The sequence below is a fragment of the Suncus etruscus genome, chromosome 20 (genome assembly GCF_024139225.1).
Source record: "Suncus etruscus isolate mSunEtr1 chromosome 20, mSunEtr1.pri.cur, whole genome shotgun sequence".
Classification (NCBI taxonomy): domain Eukaryota; kingdom Metazoa; phylum Chordata; class Mammalia; order Eulipotyphla; family Soricidae; genus Suncus; species Suncus etruscus.
Window position 1 is genome coordinate 756,261 of NC_064867.1, and position 24,823 is coordinate 781,083.

The following is a 24,823-nucleotide window of genomic DNA, read 5'->3' on the forward strand; positions in this document are numbered from 1 at the left end:
ATGGAGCAGGGAAAGCCTCTTCAACAAGTGGTGTTGGCACAATTGGATAGCCACTTGCAAAAAATTAAACTTAGACCCCCAGCTAACATCATGTACAAAGGTAAAATCCAAATGGATTAAAGACCTCGATATCAGCCCCAAAACCATAAGATATATAGAACAGCACATAGGCAAAACACTACAGGACATTACAGGCATCTTCAAGGAGGAAACTGCACTCTCCAAGCAAGTGAAAGCAGAGATTAACAGATGGGAATATATTAATCTGAGAAGCTTCTGCACCTCAAAGGAAATAGTGCCCAGGATACAAGAGCCACCCACTGAGTGGGAGAAACTATTCACCCAATACCCATCAGATAAGGGGCTAATCTCCAAAATATACAAGGCACTGACAGAACTTTACAAGAAAAAAACATCTAACCCCATCAAAAAATGGGGAGAAGAAATGAACAGACACTTTGACAAAGAAGAAATACGCATGGCCAAAAGACACATGAAAAAATGTTCCACATCACTAATCATCAGGGAGATGCAAATCAAAACAACGATGAGATACCACCTCACACCCCAGAGAATGGCACACATCACAAAGAATGAGAATAAACAGTGTTGGCGGGGATGTGGAGAGAAAGGAACTCTTATCCACTGCTGGTGGGAATGCTGTCTAGTTCAACCTTTATGGAAAGCGATATGGAGATTCCTCCAAAAACTGGAAATCGAGCTCCCATACGATCCAGCTATACCACTCCTAGGAATATACCCTAGGAACACAAAAATACAATACAAAAACCCCTTCCTTACACCTATATTCATTGCAGCTCTATTTACCATAGCAAGACTCTGGAAACAACCAAGATGCCCTTCAATAGACGAATGGCTAAAGAAACTGTGGTACATACACACAATGGAATATTATGCAGCTGTCAGGAGAGATGAAGTCATGAAATTTTCCTATACATGGATGTACATGGAATCTATTATGCTGAGTGAAATAAGTCAGAGAGAGAGAGAAAAACGCAGAATGGTCTCACTCATCTATGGGTTTTAAGAAAAATGAAAGACACCCTTGTAATAATAATTTTCAGACACAAAAGAGAAAAGAGCTGGAAGTTCCAGCTCACCTCAGGAAGCTCACCACAAAGAGTGATGAGTTTAGTTAGAGAAATAACTACATTTTGAACTGTCCTAATATTGAGAATGTATGAGGGAAATGTAGAGCCTGTTTAGGGTACAGGCGGGGGTTGGGTGGGGAGGAGGGAGATTTGGGACTTGGGTGATGGGAATGTTGCACTGGTGATGGGTGGTGTTCCTTTTATGACTGAAACCCAAACACAATCATGTATGTAATCAAGGTGTTTAAATAAAAAAAAAATTAAAAAAAAAATTCAAAGGAAGATAAAACTTTAAAAGCCCACACTGAGATACATAATCAAACTATGAAAAGTCCCATTGTACATGGAATCAGCAAGAGAAAAGTGATTCGTTGTGTTTTAGAAGATTTCCACAGATTATCAGCCTCCTATGCAGAAATGTTGCAGATCCAAAAAAAGGGGTAAAATATCCTTCCAGCACAGAAATTACGAACCATACATCCGGCAAAACTTTCCTTTAACAGTGAAGGAGAAAGTAAGCTTCCAACAAACATAAAAAAAAAAAAAGGGCGGGGGAGTGGTTTAGAAAATTTTAAACACTACAGGACCTGCCCTACAAGAAATTTTAAAGAGTATACTTTAAGTTGAAATAAAAGTTGCTATACAAAAAAAAAAAAAAAAAAAAAAAACGCCTTTGAATGGAATTTCTGCCTTGGGTCATTTGTTATTAACCTCTCTTAGATTTTTTTTCAAGGTGTGGTTGTGTGATCTGAGCTTTGCAAAATAAAGATGCGGTTGTTCGTGAGCCTCTCGTCCACTCTCCGCTGGCCGGGCCCCTTCGGGGGGCTTACAGGACACCCGCATATTTATATGTACATTTATACATACATATTTATGCTTTAAGTTGCAAAATATTTAAATTCATGCAAATATTATATATATATATCATATATCAGAGATTAATCCTCTGGGTGTTACAAACCAGTGCACTCCTGATTGTACTGGAATTAACTACCAGCATCCACAGCCTGTAACATCCTAATGGTACATATTTATTTCAAAATATCCTTTGTTGTTTTTTCTAATATACAATTGATACTGTTAGCTGAAAATTTCCTAGATCTGATCAAAAGACAGGTTTTAAGAAAATGAAAATACAAAGATAAAGGGAAAAGAGTAAAGGCATCTAGAAAAAAATCCAGATCACTTAAGGAAAGAAGACAGCTTACTTAACAATCCTGGAAGTGAAAGAATAGAGGAGAGACCATTTTAAGGTGATGAAAGAAATAATTCCTGGGGGCTAAGAGATAATACAGTGGGTAAGGTTCTTGCTTTACATGGGGTTCAATTCTGACTCGGGTTCATTACTTAGAACCGCATACAGTTATAAAAACCCACCAGAAATGATCCCTGAAAACAGAGCCATAAATAAGCCCTGAGCAATGTTAGATGTGGTCCCATCCCCATTAAAAACAAACAAACAAACAAACAAACAAAACCTAGTAAACTATGGCCTTCCACTACAGAAAATAACCTTGAAGAATGTAGGCAAAAAATCAAGATATTTTCAAATAGACTGGATAAAGAAGCTAAGGTATATGTACTCAGAAGAAAGAGACAACATAACAGGTCAAGTAGATTTCTGTGTAGAAATAAGGCCACAGAGCACAATTTCAGATCCCACTTGGAAGGTCCTTACCCCTTTCTTCCAGGGTAACTATTCAGGACTGTTGACTGATCTTGCTCACCAGAATCCTCATGGTACTTTGGAGAGAACAGTTCATCTTGTCTGTAACTACCTCACATGTGAAAGAGATACCTAGGTTCCAGACACCAGAGGTTCACAGTAAACACATTTACTGATAGTTAAAATATCCACTAAGGATATTTTTGAACTCCCTGTCAGCCATGACATTGACTCCCAGACCTGGATCTGTACTCAACTTTTTCTCAAACATATCTATATGCCTATTTTCCCTAATGCTGGCTTAGTTTGGATCATTTTGAAATGGCAGATTTATGAGTCATTTCTCCTGGGAAGCCCTGAGTTAGAACATTCTTTAAGGTCCCCAACTCTTCCCATCTTTGAAAACAAAAACTATTTTCTTCTTGGTTTTAGACATGTTGTTCTGAAAGATCATCAAATGGTTATGAAATTTCCTGATTATATCAGCAATCAGAGTTGCCCGTGGGAACTTTGGAAATGAAAGGAGGGCAAAAAGGGTACAAGGATTGTCCACTCTATGCAGAACTGCCATATTTTTAGTTACAGAATTTCTATACCTATGAATTATGCACATATTTTTCATTGTTTATAAAATTAGAGCCATTGTGGAGGACAAGAGAGTGCCATGTAGGAATATACATGACGGGGGGGGGGGGGTGGGGGGGGAATTCAGACTCCTGAAACTCTCATACCCCACAATTTTTATTTCAATCATCTATTTACTCCCACAGCCTACATTACTATCCATGTGAATGACGAGGTTATATGCAACGTAAGTTACTAGGAATATACAAGTTCCTTTACAATATAATTCCATTGAGTAAATTTTGGAACTTCCAGAGTCATTAATTACATTTTAAGATTTCTGCCAGAATGCACGAGTGAGGAATCTGACACACATTTAAACTATTAATATTAAACTATATTAAACAATCTTGAGGCGATCACAGGTTTCCATTTATGTCATGAGTTCTAAGCAATGGATTAAAATTCTCACAGAAGTGTCGAAACTAGCATTTATTTACAGCTTTATTTCCTCCCCAAGCAGACACTGTCAACACCTTTTGGGAGAGAGTAGAAAAATAAAGGGAAAAGGATTTTTTTACAAACTTAAAGCTAGCATTATGCCCTCCAGGGGTACAATCTGGGGAAGGATTCTCTTAAAATATCAGTATGGTCTTTTAAGAGCCACAGAAATACTAGAAATCTGCATCTTGGTTGTCCTCTATGGACTGGAAAGGGCAGATTAAAAAGCTGTTTGTGAGTGTGTTGACAGGCCCAGTAGGGGACTTCCTGGTTTCATGACAAAAGTCTGCTTTTTCTCCTTACACCTATAGGGTTCTGCATCAGTGAACATCAGTAGGACCTGTGGCCTCCAGAGAGATAGCATGGCATGTTATGAGATTCTTTTCCAGAATGATAAAGGCCTACTTCTCCTCCTCCTGGCTCAAGACCAGTTTATCTGAACCTTCAGATAAACTTTCAGTTTCCCTCATCCATTTTTTTCCAGGCTCTCCCTACTCTTTTGGTCCGCAAGGCACAGTTCAACCTTCAAACTTCAATTTCACTGTTCCTGAGTATGCCCTCTGTGCTGGCGCTGGGCTCCAGTTGTGGATGAGAAAGATGAACATCAGATCCTGCCTCTGAGACTGGAAGAATGAACTAAGTAATCACAGTCACTGTGATCATCAAAATCACCCCAGAAGAGATCATTCATTCCAAACTCCTCTTCAATTCTGTACTGAGATGAGAGATAGGGAGTATGGCAGGAAATAAAAAAATTATATTAAAAAAACCAGAAAGCATCTTCCAACAACAACACACCTGTCATCTTCTCAGTGAGACCCAGGTTCGTCACTTTTTCTTTCCTACTTTGCCAATTTTTGCATGCATTTTTTTAAAATAAAATCTTTATTTAAGCACCATGACTACATACATGATTTTAGTTGGGTTTCAGTCATAAACAGAACATCCCCTTCACCAATTTAACATTCCCACCACCAATGCTCCCCTTCCTCCTTCCCCACCCCTGCCCGTATTTGAGACAGGCATTCTACTTCTCTCATCTACATTGTCATGATAGTGGTTAGTGTAATTATTTCTCTAACTGCACTCACCATTCTTTGTGGTGAGCTTCATATTGTGAGCTGGTCCTTCTGACCCTCATCGCTATTGTCTCTGGGCATTATTACAATAATGTCCTTAATTTTTCTTAAAACCCATAGATGAGTTTTTGGGTCTATCTCTCTTCCTCTGACTTATTTCACTCAGCATAATAGATTCTATGTATATCCACATGTAGGAGAATTTCATATAAGCTTCAGTGACACCGATGCCTGTCTCTTCCGATCTCAATAAGCACCAGATACATTGACACACTGGAGTTAAGAAACACAAATCACTAACAGAATTTATAGGGTGAATTGTGTGACCTCTACTTTAAAAAGGCCAATGAAATTGTATTCAGGGACTAACCTCCAATATCTCAGAACATGACCTTCTTTGGAAACAGGATTATTACAGATACAATGTGTTAGGTTAAAATGAAGTTATGGTGGGTACGATGAGCTGCTAATCACTGATGCCATCTGAAATCAATATGAAAACAAATAGAGGAAGAGTGCCATGTGCGTCATAGGAGATCTCAGAGTTAGTCAGCCACAAATCAAGTCAGACCAAAGACTTCTGGACATGATCAAAGGTTAGGAAGAGATAAAAGGATCCTTTTCACAGGTTCCAGAAAGAAGATGGCCTGGCAGACACCTTGATTTGAACATCTTATTTCCAGAATTGTTGAGATAATACAGTTCCACTGTTTTCAGCTACCCAAGCTTGTGGGTCCTTGTGAAGGTAAGTCTTGGAAAACACACACACACACACACACACACACACACACACACACACACACACACACACACACCACATGGAGAGTATAAACTGTCTGGAGGAACAGAGGGAATTTGGGGTTACCAGTCCCAGAGTGTCACTTATCAGGGTGCACCCTGGTTAGTGCACCCCTCTTAGGGATATGCTCCTTTGAAACATGTCTGGCCTTCTCTCCATCTCTATTCACAAGGCAAGGAATTAGGTTACAAAATGAGGATTCTTTCCTCCAACTAAAGCAAAGCTCATGTTACTACTTTTCACAAACAAGTTCAACTTTAGTGAGACAGCAGCAACCACTTCTAAGGAAACCAACCCCCCCAAACCCCAAATATCAACACCTGACTTAGGCACCCCAGGATCCTGCTTAGTTTTAGGAGACCCAGCTTCCTCTGCCACTGTGCTTCACAGCCTCTGTTTCTGCGACTGTCTCTTTAGAAAAGAGTATTTTTCAGGTGTTTGTGCTCATAGATCTCTCCTGTCATGAAATTTTAATACCCACTCCTACTATATCAGTGTATATACTATGCAGGTCTAAGCACTTTCTTTTTTTTTTTTTTTATTTATTTTTTTTTATTTTTTTTTCTCTTTTTTTATTTTATTTTTTTTTTTTGGTTTTTGGGCCACACCCTGTGACGCTCAGGGGTTACTCCTGGCTATGCGCTCAGAAGTTGCTCCTGGCTTCTTGGGGGACCATATGGGACGCCGGGGGATCGAACCGCGGTCCGTCCTAGGCTAGCGCAGGCAAGGCAGGCACCTTACCTCCAGCGCCACCGCCCAGCCCCAGGTCTAAGCACTTTCTATGTGAAAAAAGGACAAAGTCTTTCCTCCAAAAAGCAATTTTTTCTTCCAGGGGGGGCAGAAATGGCAAGTTTAGAGTCAATGATTTTTAAATCTGGGTCCTACTTCTACCTTTACTTGAAGTTCTGCCACTGGTCAGTCACTGCCTCAGAGAATGTATGTGACTATCCGAGTTAGAGTTTTATCAATGTGTGGTGTCCCCCTATACAGAATGACAGTGAAGTGGGAGAGTGTCAACACAGAATCAACCTTTTCGTGAAATCGCTCCTCTCACAGCCTAGATTTAAAACCCCTCCCATCCCCAGGGTTTTTCTTGTCTAATCTATCTGCACTTTTCTGTCTAGCCATTTGCTTCCCTTCTACTTTGTCTAATAAACATTTCCCCTACTGGCTTCACCTGCTGAAATCTGACCTCATTAAAGCCCACTTTTGCAGCCTCCCCCTGGAAACACCTGTCTTGCAGTTACTCCAACCTCTCCCCACTCCCACGCCCACATCCAGGTTGCCATGGAAACTGCCAGGAGCACAAACTTAGATCTCGTTGACTCTCACCTTGGTCAAATCACACAGGTCAGAGAATTGGCTGTGAGCTTGGAACCAGCTTCCCTGCCTATCAGAGAAATTTCAGACAGATCAAAAATTCAGGCTAACCCTTTCAAAGCAACTGTCATGTCATCTATGCAAAGAGGCTTCAAGAAAAAAGGCAAAAAGGAATGTGATCAACAAAAGGTAGACAAGATTTCAAACCCCCAAATTATATTACAAGCAGTGCCAGTGAAAATCAGAACAAACAGTTCTGCAGAACATCAGAGATGGGCAGTAAATAGTTGATTGCCTTGCTGCAGACCTCCTGGGCAGGCCTGTCAGTAAACATTTAGAGAGGAAATTGTGGAAAATGTCAGTTTACCACAAGGTACGTCAGGATGTACTCCTAGGCACAAGTATGCATTTAACATAATCATGCTGAATGCTCAAGTTTAGGAAATTAAAAATTAATACAATACAATCCTACCCTTAGTCAAATTTTGTCAAGTCTGCCCCAAAGCAACTGCTGTTGTTTTAATTGGGGAGGATTAGAAATCGATCCCAATATTCTTGATAATCATTTCTCCCACTGGGAGTTGGTAAGTATTGAGTGCTTGATTCAATTGCCATACTAATTAGTCTTCTTCAACCTGAATATTTCCCCAATTTACATTATTTGTGACAATAGCATTTCAGGATCATCAAAATGCAAAAACATTGGTACGTTATTACATAGAACCAAATTAATGGTATCATAAAAATCTTGCCAGATATTTAGTAAACTTAAATGCATTAGATATAAAAGATAGTATTGGTCAACTTAAGATATAATATTGTATACCGTATATAATATATTATCTTATATCTGTATGTAAGAGTGTGTAATATTGACTAAAATGTAAAGTAATAAATATGTAAAGTGATGTTTAGATACTAATACCCTCAATCACTCCTTGAGTGATTTTAGGAAATCTTGCAGAAGATGTAAAAGTCTTCCCCTCCTTTGTTGATTTTCAAGCTATATGCAAGTATCATGAGTCGATGCTGGGAATTAATTATAACAATAAAATTATTTTTACTGTGCTAAAATAAGTACAGCAAATAAAAAAATACCTTTCTGCTCAAAGGCAATAATACTGTACTTAATATTTTATAAAGTAAACAGCCACTTAAATTAAAAAATGAAACAGCATAATAGCTACCAGTTACTGTGGCTAGACATTTCTAAGTGATTTACATACTTCATTTCTCCTATACTGTAATTCTTTGTAGCAAGTCCCATTCCCAAACTCAATTATTAAATTATTTCTCAGTTTCATATGACAAAATAAGTAATTGATATAAGGTAAAACCAAAATCTGAGGCAAGTCATGTAGACTTAATGAATGAATGTAGTATCAAAAAGAACCTCCAGACATCATTAAACCCAATCCCTGTTCAGGAAGGTCCAAGCAGTAGGGGAAAATTTGGACTTCCCACTTGCCCAAATCTTACTGTCAAGAACCATTACCTTTGGGGTGATTATTTTGGACTCCAAACCCCAATGTGGATCATTATTCTAGGAAGGTCAAAGTGAGGGATGAGGGGAAATTACTGAGATCCTTGATCAACACTGCTGGTTGTGCCTGTATTTGAGGGTCAGCACCTTTATTCTGGTCAATTAGATGATGACACGAGAACTCTGCCTATATTTACATATATATTGTATATGTGTATTAAATATATATTATAATTGATGGATCAACTTTGGAAGATCAGCTGTCTTGGCCCTACAATATTTAGATAAGTTGGGCTAAAGAAAACTATGAGAGGGCCAGAGAGATAGCATGGAGGTAGGGTGTTTGCCTTTCATGCAGAAGAATGGTGGTTTGAATCCCGGTATCCCATAGGGTCCCCCGAGCCTGCCAGAAGTGATTTCTGAGCATAGAGCCAGGAGGAACCCCTCAGTGCTGCCAGGTGTGACTCCAAAACCAATAAAAGAAAAAATCAAAGAAAAATATGAGAAACACTGACTTGAAGCAGCCTTCAACAGCCTTCACTTACTTAAGCTTCTCTGAAGCCTGAGTGGAGGTTCCTTCTATGTCTAGAATGTACTAGAATCCAGTATATAAGAAAACAAGAAGGTATGCTCTAAAAGGAAGAGGAAAACTGGGGGTCCCTGGAACTGGGAGCTCTACACCAGTGCACCCCATATGCATTAAGGGGGCTATTCTTTAGGATCTTTAGAGAAGCTAGCAATGCTATGATTAACACATCAAAAACAGCAGGAACAATACCAATTACTTAATACTTGAATGGTACACACCAAAAGCACCTTCCTTCAAATGTAATCCTCAGAATTCAAAGAGGTGGATATTTAACCTTCACCTTTTACACAGTGAGTGATGGATTTGAACTCACTTTTATAAATCCAGAACGTGTGCTATTTCTTTTTCTTTTTTTTTTTTTAGGTGTGCTATTTCTTTTCTTTCTTTTTTTTTTTTTTTTTTGTTTTGTTTTGTTTTCTGTTTTTGGGCCACACCCAGCAGTGCTCAGGGGTTACTCCTGGCTGTCTGCTCAGAAATAGCTCCTGGCAGGCACGGGGGACCATATGGGATGCTGGGATTTGAACCAACCACCTTAGGTCCTGCATCGGCTGCTTGCAAGGCAAATGCCACTGTGCTATTTCTCCAGGCCCTAGGTGTGCTATTTCTAACACAGCACATAGATTGAATCATTTCAATGATTTCCCCAACCTGTTCCGTCTTTTGATGTGCCTTGATTTTTTTTTAGCCAATCCAACCCCACCAAACCAAATCTCTTTAATAAAATCCAATATATTTAGCATGTTATTTAACATCTTCATATCTGTTTATCACATGTAAAATGGGGGAAATTGTGGTGCTTACTTCATTGTAGAATATGAATATTAAAAAGTTAATATTGACACTATTCCTACAGTCTGCTTAGTACATCATGTTATATAAGTGGTTCTTACATAAAATCCTCTCTAAATAAAACTTACCCTTTGACAGCTGGGAACTGACAACGTTCATTCAGAAGCTTGGAGAGTCTGAAGTAGACGGGGATTTGGAGGACAGACAATTCACTGGGTGCTTGCTTTATTTAAGGAAGTTAGAAAGGATGGGATTGATTCTAGCTCAAAGGCAAACATCTAATGTAGAAAGCTTGTCTTAAATACAGGCGGGGGTGGGGGAGGGAGATGTGGGCATTGGTGGTGGGAACGTTGCACTGGTGAAGGGGGGTGTTCTTTTTATGACTGAAACCCAACTACAATCTACATATTGAAGAATGCTAGTTTAGAGTTCATAAAATGGCTTCAGTCACTACCAGTTAATTCTCTTGTTATCTTGTTACCAAGTTAAAGAGAACTTCTAATTAATGGTCTAAGTGGAATTTATTCTGGAACTTCTGACTATTAATTTTCTGCATAGATTCTGGTCCCAGACTGCCCTAAGCAAAGGAACAGTCATTTTAACAAGATCAATTAGTTCCAGGCGTAATTTCTTTTTTTTTTTTCTTTTAAACTCAGTTTTATTTATTTTTTCTATTTTAATATATACATTTTTTCTCTATCCTTACTATTTTCGGTGCTGCTTGGTACAAAATGCCTTGACTGGGATAAAAGCTCAGAACAAAACCAGACGACAGAGACTGTGTGTGCAGCCTGTCATCCTTACCCAGAATAGCACCAGCAACAAAGTATGACACTATACGTTTTTGTATGGGCACAGTAAAAAAAGGGGAAACCATAGACACAGAAACAAGATCTTATCTTCTAGGGATAAGAACTCACTTTTTATAGCAGAAGGGTTCCTCCCATCCTGAACATGTGTCATGTGAATGTAACCAGTAATTTCTGAACAAAGATATTTGAAAACAGTAAATTGATATGAAGAGTCATGACTCTGTATTTTCTTTTTTTAACTTTATTATTTATTTATTTATTTATTTACTTATTGGTTTTGGGGTCATACTTGGTGGTGCTCAGGGATTATTCTTGCCTGTTCACTCAGAAATTACTCCTGATGGTGCTTGGGGACCATGCAGGATGCTGGGAGTCAAACCCTGGTCTGCCTCATAAAAGACAACAGGTTGTGTTATTGCTCCAACCTCATGGTACAGCAGTATTTTAGTGAGGATTACTTTTTTGTGAAGTCTCTTCCTGCTGTTGGTATATTATGGTTAGAAACGAAAATCAACTAGAAAGATAGGTATTTTTACCTCCAGAAAATAAACATATATCTCAGGCACAGGTGTTTTATACATTTGGGGCTTTTATATTACTGAAACAATGACAATCTGATCAAATTAGCTTTATTTTTTTTTTTTTTTTGTGGTTTTTTTTTTGGGTCACACCCGGCAGTGCTCAGGGGTTATTCCTGGCTCCAGGCTCAGAAATTGCTCCTGGCAGGCACGGGGGACCATATGGGATGCCGGGATTTGAACCGATGACCTCCTGCATGAAAGGCAAACGCTTTACCCCCATGCTATCTCTCCGGCCCCAAATTAGCTTTATTTTAAAGAACAATTTTCTGTTGGTTTTTCTCTCTCAAACACCTCAGCAATTAGTGGCTAAATGAGGAACATCCTGACATCAGTTTCTTTTTGACTTGATAATCTTTTTTATTTGATCAAAAGATACAATTTCCTTTCTTATTTACTCCCCCCACACACACACACCTTCTGCACTCTGGAATGGCAAAACTAATCAGTCTTCTTTCATTGTAAAGCACTACTTCCGTCTTTATGTCATTAAGACACATCAAGCACACATTCAGTTAATGGAGGAAGTACCAGGTTAATTATCTACTATGAAGGTAAAACTGGAAAAATACCTTATGATATGTCTGAGCACAAACATTTAAATACCAGAGTCTAAGATGGTTCAATATTTGACAGTTCCTTCCACCTGTCAAAGTTGATGGCCTCCTTTAGACTATTAGAGGAAATGCAAAGGAATATCTGATATCTTTATGTTTTAAATTTAGTTTATTCCCTCATGTGAGGAGATAAATAGGGACTTCTTGAAGCAGTGGTCCTCAAACTATGACCCGCGGGCCACATATTGTATTTGTATTTGTTTTGTTTCTTCATTGCAAAATAAGATATATGCAGTGTGCATAAGAATTCGTTCATAAGTTTTGATTTTACTATAGTCAGACCCTCCAATGGTCTGAGGGACAGTGAACTGGCCCCCTGTTTAAAAAGTTTGAGAACCCCTGTGACTTGGAGGAAGACCAACTAATGGCCATTAAGCACATGAAAAATAATTATTAGAAAAACCCAAATCACTTAGGCTTCAGAAGATCAAACATTGGCCATCAACTCCTGAACCTTGGATCCCATCTATGGAACCAGCACAGTTTTCTGCACCAGCACCAGGAACTGGACTTCTACCAGGGAAAGCCCTAATGCTACCCTGGCACCAATTTGCTCTGGAGTGGGTTCATATGACACCCTGACAACTTGGTACCAGCAACAACTTGCTTTTAGGGCAGGATTCCCTTCATTGCCACCTAACTGTGAAATCAAACCAGAAGACTCGCCATAATTACCTTGGCTTCAACATAGGATCTGGTTCAAAACCAGAATCTACAGAAACCTGACTGCAACAACCGTGATTGAGAGGAAATTTTACTGGGACCATGAAGACAGACTTTGGGGTTAGACAACTTAGTATGCCAGAGAGCCTGTAGTTGGTCTTATGGCAGGATGCTTCATGGGTTGGGTCTCCCTCTTATTAGGCCAAATTTTTTTTCTTTTTTCTTTTTCCCATTTTTTGCTGTGCATATGCAAACAAACAAAAAACCCTGCCCCCCCCAACACACACACACACACACACACACACACACACACACACACACCTTTTGTTTCTTTTTTCTTTCTTATCTTTTAAATAGGGCCTTCCTCCTTTTTCATAGAACCTTGGGACATGGATTACTTTGTTTTCCCACACTTTTCTATAAAACTAAGAAAAAAGAAATAAAGAAAGACTGGGGCCAGGGGTCAAGTGGTCTCAGATGCATTGGTGGGGAAATAAATAGGGACAGAACTAAATGTCTAAGCCAAAATCAATGACGATATAATCAAATTACCTAAACTTTAACAATCTAAACTTAAATGGGCCTGTTACACTGGCAGGCAAGGGGGCCAAGGGTGGTGACATAGGATGCATTCTGGGTCCATTGGTGGAGGGAGGTTAACAGTGATGATGGGAATGGCTCTGACTCACCTTATATCTGAATTCAACTATGAAAGACTCTGTAGATCACAACGGTATCAATAAAATAAAATTTAAATAAAAGAAAACCCCAAATCAAGACAACAAGGAATGGGCCCGGAGAGATAGCATGGAGGTAAGGTGTTTGCCTTTCATGCAGGAGGTCATCAGTTCGAATCCCGGTGTCCCATATGGTCCCCCGTGCCTGCCAGGAGAATTTCTGAGCATGGAGCCAGGAATAACCCCTGAGCGCTGCCGGGTGTGACCCAAAAAAAAACACAAAAAAAAAAAAAAAAAAAGACAACAAGGAAATATCATCTTACAACATGAGAATGACACATAAAAATACTAAGAACAATCTGTGTTGGCAGGGATATGGTGTAAAAGGAACTCTCATGTATGGCTGGTGGAAATATTGTCTGCTCCAAGCTCTATGGAAAATGGAATTGAGGGTTCTCAGTAAACTCAGAATCGAGCTGCCACATGACCCAGCAATTCCACTTTTGGGGTATCTATCCCAGGACAGAAAAACTTTCATTCAAAAGAACGGATGCATACCACTACTCATTGCGGCACTCAGCACAATAGCTAAGATTTGGAATCAACCCAGATACTCAACAACAGATAAGTGGAGCGTGACAATATGGTTTATATATACAATAGAATACTACATAACTGTAAGGAATGATGCAATCATACAATTCACTGTAACATAGATGGAACTAAAAGATATCATGTTAAGTGGAGAAAGCAAGAAGAAGAAGAAGCATGGGTTGGAGAGACAGCATAGTGGTTAAGGCATTTGCCTTGCTTGTGGCTGACCTGGGTTTGATTCCTAGCATCCAATATGGTGTCCCGAGTCTGCCAGAAGTGGTTTCTGAGCACAGAATTAGGAATAATCCCCAAGCACTACCAGGTGTTCCCCCTCAAAAAAAATAAAAAGAAGTATAAGATTATATCTCTAATATGTGTTATTTGGATAATTGGATGAGAAAATGCAATGGTTTAAAGGGAAATGCACAGATCATCCTTGGCATCCGAGTATAAGGAGGAGAAGAGAAATCGAGTGTCGGGATGAGGGGTGTGTGGAGAAAAGATAGTTGAGAAGCAACAAGAAGCAAAGATCAAGGGGATTCAGATACATAAGTGGAGTGAAGAAATAAGAGATTAAGATCCAGACCCTAGAGCCAACAACACTGAAATAATGAGACTCAAACTGTAGTAATCAAACTTATAAAGGTGTCTATCAAAATGGCAGTATGAATGTGGAAGGGGAGAAAAGGGAGAAGGATCAGTGCTGAAATATCTTATATTTAAAACTCAACTATGAATAACTGAAAATTATAGTGCTTTGATAACATTTTTAAAAAGTAGTTAGCATGGATTACAAAGTTCTTTATGTATGGGTTTTAGGGCATACAATGTTCCTACACCAAATACCAATTCCTTCACCAATGTCCACTTCCTTCTACCAATATCCCTAATTTCACTTCCACTCACCATCACAGCAGTTTTAACATAAATTTTAGGTACTTTGCTTTATAGAACTGTTATTGCTAGGGTAGATTTTCTAAGCTCCCTCTTTGTGACAGGGCCAGAAAATGTGTTCCTCTGACTGAGGAATCCTGCTCTGCAGGTCTGAAGTCAATTAACAGGAGTGATGCTACCAGCCTGTGATATTTTGTCAGCTGTTAAAATCCCAGACACTTCCAACTGTGCACCAAGGCAGACACTGATGGTTTCTGTCATGTTCATCCCTTCCACCCCCTTGTTTCCTGGCCTTTGTAACCCAATTTTGGAATAGAATTGTGCTGACTTCCAAGTGATGGGTCTGGACAGGGCTTGGTAAACTTTTTCTGTGAATGTTCAGATAAGAAATTGTTTTGGATCTGTGGTTTACTCAGTCTTGTAGCTATTTGAGTCGGTTATTGTAGTTGAAAGCAGCTAGAAACTATAATGTCTCACCACCCCTTCATAAAAACTGGATGGTCCAGATTTGGTTTATTAGTCTGCTGATTGCCTTAACACTTAGGCATTCCACATTTTTTATTTTTCTTCTTGCACAGATATTTCTTTTTTTTTAATAATATTTTTTCTTTTTTTCTTTTTCTTATTTTTTGGTTTTTGGGCCACACCCGGTGACAACTCAGGAGTTACTCCTGGCTATGCACTCAGAAACTGCTCCTGGCTTAGGGACCATCTGGATGGGACGCTGGGGATTGAACTGGGTTCGTCCTGGATCAGCCACATGCAAGGCAAACATTCTACTGCTGTGCCGCTGCTCCAGCCCTATTTTTTTTAAAATAATATCTTTATTTAAGCACCATGGTTACAAACATGTTTGTAGTTGTGTTTCAGTCTAGAGAACACTCCCCTTCACCAGTGCAACATTCCCACCACCATCTCCCTTCTCCCCAACCCCCTACCTGTATTCAAGACAGGAATTCTACTTCTTTTACTCATTACCATTGTCATGATAGTTATTAGTGTAGTTATTTCTCTAACTGCACTCACCACTCTTTGTGGTAAGCTTCATAGCCTAGGTCAGTCCTTCCAGCTTTCATCTCTATTGTCTCTGAGTAGTGTTACAATAATGACTTTTATTTTTCTTAAAACCCATAGATCAGTGAAACTCTTCTGATTGCATAGGTATTTCTATTCTATTTTGCTTTCCTTAAAGGATTTTATTATAGTGTCCCATTTTTATGTGTAAGACTTGTCACCCTGTTCTCTTTATCAGAGAAATAGTGTAATGACTTGAACTTAATAAATTATCTTTATTAATTGGAGGTTTGTGATGCTAAATGTCAAAAGTATTTATCTTGGGGTGAGTTAATGACTCTATGGTTAAACTAATCAAAAATAGAAATATGTTAAAATTGTTCAATAAACAGTGACAAAAACAAACTTATTGATTGTGCATATATTTTGGAATTAGTTTTTTTTTTGGTTGGTTCCTTTATACTGAATGTGTTCTCATTACTTGAATAAAAACTATTTCATATTTGTCTTATCCCCTTAATAAAAATGTAATCCCTGTGTCAAAATTGATTCTATAGATGGAAATGAAAGAATTGTTTCAGAGAATGTTTTAGATTAACTTCAAAAGCCATCTGTATGATAGCTACAAACCACGTAGCAGTCTATGATTTAGTGTTATTTTTAATGGTCTTCTAGCATCGTCCAAATTTGTTGAGAGTAAAGAAGCAGAAAACAAATGACGCAGCAAAGGTTAGTACTGCAGCCTCTTTTCACCACTCCTGGAACTTTACACAAACATCATTTACATCTTCACACATCTCACTCTTCATTCCTCAAGGTTTACACTTCTTTTAAACTAATATTGTGCACTAAATTAATATGATAGCTGAAGACCTTTTGGTTTATGATGTACAAAGGATTTTAGAAATTCATCAGTTCCTTTCTTGCCAGGTACACTTAATTATTGGCCAGGACAAGCAATTTCAAGACATTTAAGTGTGGAAGATTAGGGGCTAGACAGATAGCACACAGCAGTAGGACGTTTGCCTTGCATGCAGATCCAAGAAAAATCCGGTTCCCAGCATCCCATATGGTCCTCCAGCCTGCCTGGGGTGATTTCTGAGTACAGAGCCAGGAGTAAACCCTGAGCACTGCTGGGTGTGGCCCAAAAAACAATCAATCAAGTTAAAAAATGTGGAAGATTAGAAAACATGCAGCAAATTGCACTGTCCCCTTTGTATTCTATATAAAGATGGTACTACTTCTTCTTAATCTTGGCATAAAATATCTATTTCTGATTCCATAGTTTTTCCTTTATAATATAAGTTAAGGTTCATTTTTTCATTTTAAGCAAGAGGGAAAAACTCTGGATAGCTACTGTAGAATGATAATTTAATGAAAATATCTGGGTCTGTGGGTCTGAGAGAAAACTTAAATATAAAAAAACTTGCACATTAAGACCAGGGATCTTAGTAATGGAAATTCAGGGCAAACATTTCACTCAGTTCTAACTAGATCTTAGGTGATGTGTCACTACACTAAGTTTAAAATTTCCAGAGGAAAACATTTTTTCGGTCATGGGTCCATCTATATAGACTGGGTTGTTCAACTCCTAATGATCAACACTCTAAGTTTCTTTTTCTGAATTTACCCAAAGTAATGCTTGCTTACTATGGCAACCTAAATTTCCCCAACTACCATCAAAGTATGGGAGGATGCACAGATAATGCACTCTTAGCAACAATTCCAGTTTCACTGGTTCTGTGCTTTGTGTCTTGGGCAATCTAATAGGAAGCCACTGTGGATATTTTTATTTTTAGACCACCCCTGTTAACATTCTACTGAGGTTGAGGACTGAGTTTTATCTGCCAGGCTCTGCTCCCTGTGCAAATGTTAAAACATGGTCAGCTTCCTACTGCTCCCAGAGTCAATAATCCCCCATACTGTACTTTAACTTCTGTACTTAGAGGAATGTGTTGCTCTCTCCCAGATATCAGTCAATCATTGTTACTGGGTTCTGCATTCTGCTGCTCTCTCCCAGATATCAGCCAATCATTGTTGCTGGGTTTTGCATTCCACAATGAAAACAGCTTTTATTACCTACAGGTGTCTATCTCCAGGGCTACCCACACCAGGAGAATACCTCATAGAGAACTCCTGCTATCTATGTATGACCTTCCACTCCTCATGTTCTACATCCTGGAATTAGGGTTCTTTAGAAAAAAAAAAATAGAGGATCTCTGGCTATCTCTTTATCTATATAATTCTGTCTATAGAAAGATATGTTTTAAAGAATTGGCTTCTATAATTAATGGATTAGAGGTTGGTAAATTTAAAATCTTCAAGGTAGTTTGGCAGGTCTGTGGAGAGAGTGAATAGCATGGCTTCAGTTAAAAGGCAGTCTCAGGTAGAAATCCCCTTTTCCATGGAGAAACTACTCTTTTTACTCCTATGACCTTCAATTGATTGGGTGAGACTCAAGGATAATGAGATGAAATTACCCAGAGGGTAATTAATCTGCTTTTCTCAAAGTCTCCTTATTTAAACATTAAGACATTATCTAAAAATATCTTCACAGCAACCTTAGGTCTAATATTTAAATAATATCTTGGACTAGGCAAGATGACACACAATTAACCATTATAATCTCTTGTGAAATTCACATTAACAAAGTACTATGTTTTTCCTAATTAAATGTGTGTCTTACATGATCAACCATTATGAATAGTACAGACCTAATCAGAAGCCTAGAGAAATTTGTAAAGTAAAACTTGCTTCTTTTCAAACTATTAAGATACTTGTTGCCAAACCTAATCACAATCATTTATGTAATCAAGATGTTTAAATAAAGAAAAAAATTTAAAAAAAAAAATGAAAGACATTTTTAGCAGTATCTCAGAGACAAGAGAGATGAGGGCTGGTAGGTGCAGCTCATGACATGAAGCTCAGCACGTAGAGTGATGAGTGCAGTTAGAGAAATAACTACACTGAGAACTATCATAACAATGTGAATGAATGAAAGAAGTAGAAAGCCTGTCTCAAGAACAGGTGTGGGTAGGGTGGGGATGAGGGGAAATCTTGGAAATTGGTGGTGGGAATCTTGCACTGGTGAAGGGGGGTGTTCTCTACATGACTGTAGTCATACAACTACAATCATATTTGTAATCACGGTGCTTAAATAAAGATAATTTAACAATAAAAAAGATACTTGTTGCCACAGAACCTCAATCAATAGAAAAGCTATAAAATAAAATACAGTCGAGAGGTCATTGGTCACCAAAATATCAACTCGATTTAATTCATAGTTCTTACATGTAATATGATACACTATTCCTCCTCTACAAACAGACTTCCTAGAGATTCACTCATTCCATAGATACAGCCTCCAACTATTTCCAATGGTGCAGACATGTGAATGTTAGAACTGGTATGTCTCTGGAGAGATGACCGTGTGAGGGCTGGAGAGCTAACAAGAAATAGTGCCACTCTTCAATAGGATGGATGAGATTCACTTCCAGGTCTGAAACAGCACTACAAGGCAACTTTGCAAGGTGATTGCTGTGGGCATGTAGTTAACTGCATTCCAAGGGGAGAAAATCTTCCACCATCCTTTTGATACTATGAGGAAGAACTGGCTATCTACTGCTCCACAGCTTTCAAAGTAGAGGCCATCTGACTCAGGCAGTTGAAGGGAAGGAGTCCAGAGCACCTCAGATATCCTATGATTTCTTAGGATTCTAGGAGGGGGAGGGTTTAAAGAGATGCCTGAATTTGGAAATGACAAGGTGACTTTGGCTAGCCACATAGTCCTTCTGAGTTCCAAATTCCTTGGTTCAAAAATAGGACTAATCACCTGCCCTACATAGAGTTCTTATAAATATCAGATAAAATGACTCATCTGAAAAGACAAATTCAATCCCTGGTCCATAGTGGGTACTCGATGTTTTTATGTGTTATTTAATTCACTGATTAAATAAAGAAGCAAAGAATTAGTGAACAGAAACCAGATGCTTAGCTTTGGCAGGGGCAATTTGAATGTTAAAGAACCTCCATCTGCCTCATGATTCAGGTTACTACACAACAATTCAATTGAAAGCAGCAGGCACAGTCACTATAGAGATTTATTACAGATAGGTGGGTACCTATCAACTAGATTGCCCACTAACTGAGAGTTTAAAATAGAAATCTCTGTCAATGGTTCTATTTTTCTCTAGGAAATTTAGTGGTTTTTAACCCTGTAAGGGAAAATGAACAGAAGAACTGTGTGTGTATGTTGGGGGGGGGTTGTTTGGAGGGGTGAGGTTGAGGGTAAGTTTAGAAAGAGTAAGTCTAGGATTCCTCTCATATGTTAGTTAAACATGGTTATCAAAACTACATGTGAATATCTGGAAAACTTAGAAACTAAATAAGAGGAAACAAAGAATGGCAGGGCCAAAGAGATAGCATGGAGGTAAGGCGTTTGCCTTGCATGCAGAAGGACAGTGGTTTGAATCCCAGCATCCCATATGGTCCCCCGAGCCTGCCAGGAGCGATTTTTGAGTGTAAAGCCAGGAGTAACCCCTGAGCGCTGCTGGGTGTGACCCAAAAACCAAAAACAAACAAACAAAAAAAACTACCAAGAACTAATACATGCAATATACAGTGTATGTATGATTGCAAAGGTCTCGTCATATTCATAAAATTGAAAGGGAACTAATTTTCTCCCACTGTTCCATTGTTGGTGATGTGGATTTGTTATATTTCTGATACTACAAATAATTCAATACAAGTCATTTTTGTGCAGTATCAAAAATTTTTCTTTAGATTTAGGTTTTCAATATTGAATTTATAAGGTAAAAAGATTTGGACATACTAAAGGATCTTGATATATGTTGGCAAGACTTTGATATATGTTAGTTAGCCTTTGTCTGAAACAGATGAGAGTGCCTTTTTCAATATACTCTTGTTAACAATGAGTGGAATGGGTGTGTAGGGGGAAATCATTAACAAGAAAATATACTTGCAGAAGAGATTTCTAGTTTCTTGTTTTATTGTGTGGTTCAACATTTCTCAGATATTTGTTAACCTATGAACATTTTTATTCCATACTGAAACTTTTTTTTGTGTGTTTTTTGTTTGTTTGTTTGTTTGTTTTTTGGTCACACCCAGCTGTTTGCTCAGAAATAGCTCCTGGCAGGCACGGGGGACCATATGGGACACCGGCATTCGAATCAATCACGTTTGGTCCTGGATCGGCTGCTTGCAAGGCAAACGCCACTGTGCTATTTCTCCGGGCCCATACTGAATCTTTTTAAGATTACATTTTCTTTATGGATATTGCAAATCTAAAATTTACTGCAAGTTTTACACCAAATATACTTTGCATATCACATAAACTATGTGAATGCCAACTACTAAGTAGTAAGGAAAAAGTAAAGATATTAAAATCTAAGTAAAGAATAAATGATAATTTATGTTGTCTCAGAGAAAACTGAAGGGGTCAGAGAGATAGCATGGAGGTAAGGCATTTGCCTTGCATGCAGAAGGACGGTGGTTCAAATCCTGGCATCCCATATGGTCCCCCGAGCCTGCCAGGAGCGATTTCTGAGCATAGAGCCAGGAGTAACTCCTGAGTGCTGTTGGGTGTGACCAAAATAAATAAATAAATACATAAAATAAAATAAAGAAAAAAAGAGAAAACTGAAGCAAATGCCGCAGCTATAAAAATTAGATGTATTTTAACTTTAGTTTTAAAGATATTTTTTCTCTACCTCTTTTACAACAGTCTCCTAAATCGGTTTGTGTTAAGGCAATTGCACAAAATGTCAAAATCAGAAAGAATAAATTTTTAATGAATCAAAGACCTGAACAGTCAATTTGTCCTCCAGGAAAATAGTAACCCCATTCTTAGACCAAGATGACTCCAAATGATAATAACAACAACAAACAGGTTTGGTTTGAACTCATTCTGAAAGAAGTTGCCTGTAGAAGAACATAAAGAACTTATTTGTAATGTTTGAGTGAATCTTCAAATAAATTTCAAAAAATAATAATTAATTACTTAAGTACTGGGGTTACAAAATTGTTCATAGTTGGATTTCAGTCATTGAATGTATACTACCCTTCACCAGTGTAATTTTCTCACTGCCAATGTTCCCCATTTTCCTCCAGTTTTCTGAATTATTGGCTTCTGAGTCTTTGACAACCATAGCCGAGGGTAAAAATTAAAAGCAGGCAGCAAAAGACGGGGATTAGTTTATACAAGATAGGTGAAGCTGCTAGTCCATGTAGTTGCTACCAATGATTTAACTGAAATTTCTCATACTCATAAAATGTCTGTCATAAAAACTGATAAATCATTATTTTAAAATTCACATTGCTTCAATATGAATATCCTGGAAGAAAGCCCCAAATAATAACACCTAAAGGAATAACATTTCAAACCAAGAATTTGAGTACAAATTGTACTCAGAGAACCATCCACAAAGCAATGGCAACAAAGGATGAATACCATGTCTGCAGCTAGCACTGCTACATTCTGCCAAATGAAATCTGTAATGAAAGTCTTCACAACTTTCTTGGGTGTGTGTCTCATAAATTGGGAAAGTTTCAAAGATTGCAATTTATCTGAAATTGTCCATACTTGATTCGAGTCAAAATAGTCCTTCAATGTTCCACACAATGTGGCTCTTACATAATGCTGAGGGGTTGGCTGCAAAGCTTACGATGAAACAAAATCAACATCTGTGTACAAGTGTGAAAGGGGATGAAAGGCCAACATAAAGGATCATCTCATAAGCCAAATCTTTCAGGAACTTTGACTTGGACATACCATCTATTATGTTGGGTTTTATAGAATCTTCAAGAAGCAAAATATTTTCATATAATTACGAATACCTTCCTTGGGAAGAGTGCTATGACAAATGTGAATTCTGTGGAAAAATAAGAAGTGGGTTCCTTACCCCTCCTCTTTGGTTTCACTGAACAATGATGCTAAGATATCATCACAAGTCATCAAACACGATCAGAATAGCAAATGACTTTAGCCCTCATCTCCATATGCTTGCACATTGGTTTTAAAGGATACCCCAAAACTCAAATGTCACAATGCAATGTTATGTCAATAAACATTAAATATACATTTAAACATAAAATTTAAATTTGAAGTCATAGTTTCTTGCCACTCATCTATTGCTGGGCATCTCTGTTGTTTCCAGATTCTGGCTATTGTAAATAGTGCTGCAATGAATATAGGTGTGCAGAAGGCATTTACACAATGGAATACTATGCAGCCATCAGGAAAAATGAAGTCATGAAGTTTTCCTAAACATGGAAGAGCAAAGAAACTATTATGCTGAGTGAAATGAGTCAGAGGGAGAGAGATAGACACAGAATAGTCTCACTCATCTATGGGTTTTAAGAAAAATTAAGGACATTATTGTAATAATGCCCAGAGACAATAGAGATGAGGGCCAGAAGGACCGGCTCACAATATGAAGCTCACCACAAAGAATGGTGAATGCAGCTAGGGAAATAACTGCACTAACCACTATCATGACAATGTAGATGAGTGAGAGAAGTAGAATGCCTGTCTCGAATACAGGCAGGGGTTGGGAAGGAGGGAAAGGAGGCATGGTGGTGGGAATGGTGCACTGGTGGAGGGGGGTGTTATGTTTATGACTGAAACCCAACTACAATCATGCTTGTAATATATGTATATACTGGAATCTGAAAAATGTCCTCATTTATATAGCTTTTTGTGCACATGGCAAGACTTTGGATATTAAAGAGTATAAACAAAATAGACAGGAGGAAGAGGGAAAAAGGGAAAATAAAAACAGATGAGAGAGGCAGGAGCTCCTGTTCTTCCAGCACAGCTCAGTCTCTGTCTCACACTTTATAACAGAGTTAGGGAAGGAGACAACAAATACCAGGGTGCCATGCAGCTTCCAGGACCATTGACCATTTCAAAATTCCAAGAAAAAAGTGCATAACTTTCCCTTATCAAATTCATCCATTTCCAAAGACTCAATGTGTCAGGGAAATACTGTTCCAGTTCTGAGGGAGAAGGAGAGTGTCTTTGAATCACCACACCATTACTTTCTCCCCTAGGAGGCCATCATTCCCCCTTTCCACATTATGACTGAAACAAAACAAAACCTTTCATCACAGCAGACACTGCTTTGACTCAAGTTTAATAATAAATAATTTCTTGACTTCTAACGCAAGAGACAGCGACTCCTTGCTCTGTCAATTGATGGGCATTGAGTACCATGATCAAGGGATGTATCACCAGCCTATTTTCAGTGCTCACAAATCCCATCATGTCCTTGCACCAGAGGCCCAGGTTCACCCTTGTATGGCCTCTATCCACTATATTCTTGCCTCCAAAATATGAGCGTGGAATGAATGGATGAAAGCAAACACCATTAGAGAATAACACTGCGTTGCCTTTTAGGAAGCTCAACAAATGCACTTAACTTCCATAATATCTTCCTCAGTGTCAAACTTTCTGCTCACCACAACCTCAGTGTGGTTTGGGGGTTTTGGGAGGTGAGAGTGACCCCCCCAAAACTGTGAAGTACCAGGCATCACTCACTTTGTTTGCTGGCAGACACAGCAGATCCACACTTTCTCTTGCTTCTCATAGGAGCAGCAGCTCTTGCAGACGTTGAACTTACAGTCCCCACAACGACGCTTGGTGTTGACCAGGAAGGTGAAGGGTGAGCAGCAGCGCATGCAGCAGTGCTCCACAAACTTCTGGTGCTTTGACAAGATGCTGCACTTACTGCCTTCCTCGTCCAGCTTCTGCTTCATCTCACTGGAAACACAGCAAAGGATGGGCAGGAAGAAAAAGAGCATGTTATGTAGGGGGTGTATGTGTGGGGTCTCTCTGCCCAAGGCACCTTGTTCTGAAGCCCTCCCACCAGCAAAGTTGCTTTGTAGCCTCTTCCTGTAGAACCATATAATTCTAAGAGATCAATTGCCTGACGTGACATTTTGAGAATAATCATGGTAGATTAATTGGGGCGTATGTCTGTATGTTCTATTTTCTAGGTAACAGCCGTAAAACATTATTTATATTTCAGACACAAGATAGAGATAAGACTTATT

The 24,823-nt window shown here is 38.6% G+C and overlaps 2 protein-coding genes across 2 annotated transcripts in view; both read right to left on the reverse strand.

Moving 5' to 3' along the window:
* The window catches only part of EIF1B (eukaryotic translation initiation factor 1B), a 634,827-nt gene that overhangs the window by 188,404 nt on the left and 421,600 nt on the right, over positions 1-24,823 (reverse strand).
* The window catches only part of MYRIP (myosin VIIA and Rab interacting protein), a 334,456-nt gene that overhangs the window by 163,196 nt on the left and 146,437 nt on the right, over positions 1-24,823 (reverse strand). Inside the window, exon 3 of the mRNA XM_049766460.1 lies at positions 24,309-24,530. Within this exon, the coding sequence (XP_049622417.1) occupies positions 24,309-24,530 (222 nt within the window). The remainder of the gene's footprint in view (positions 1-24,308; positions 24,531-24,823) is intronic.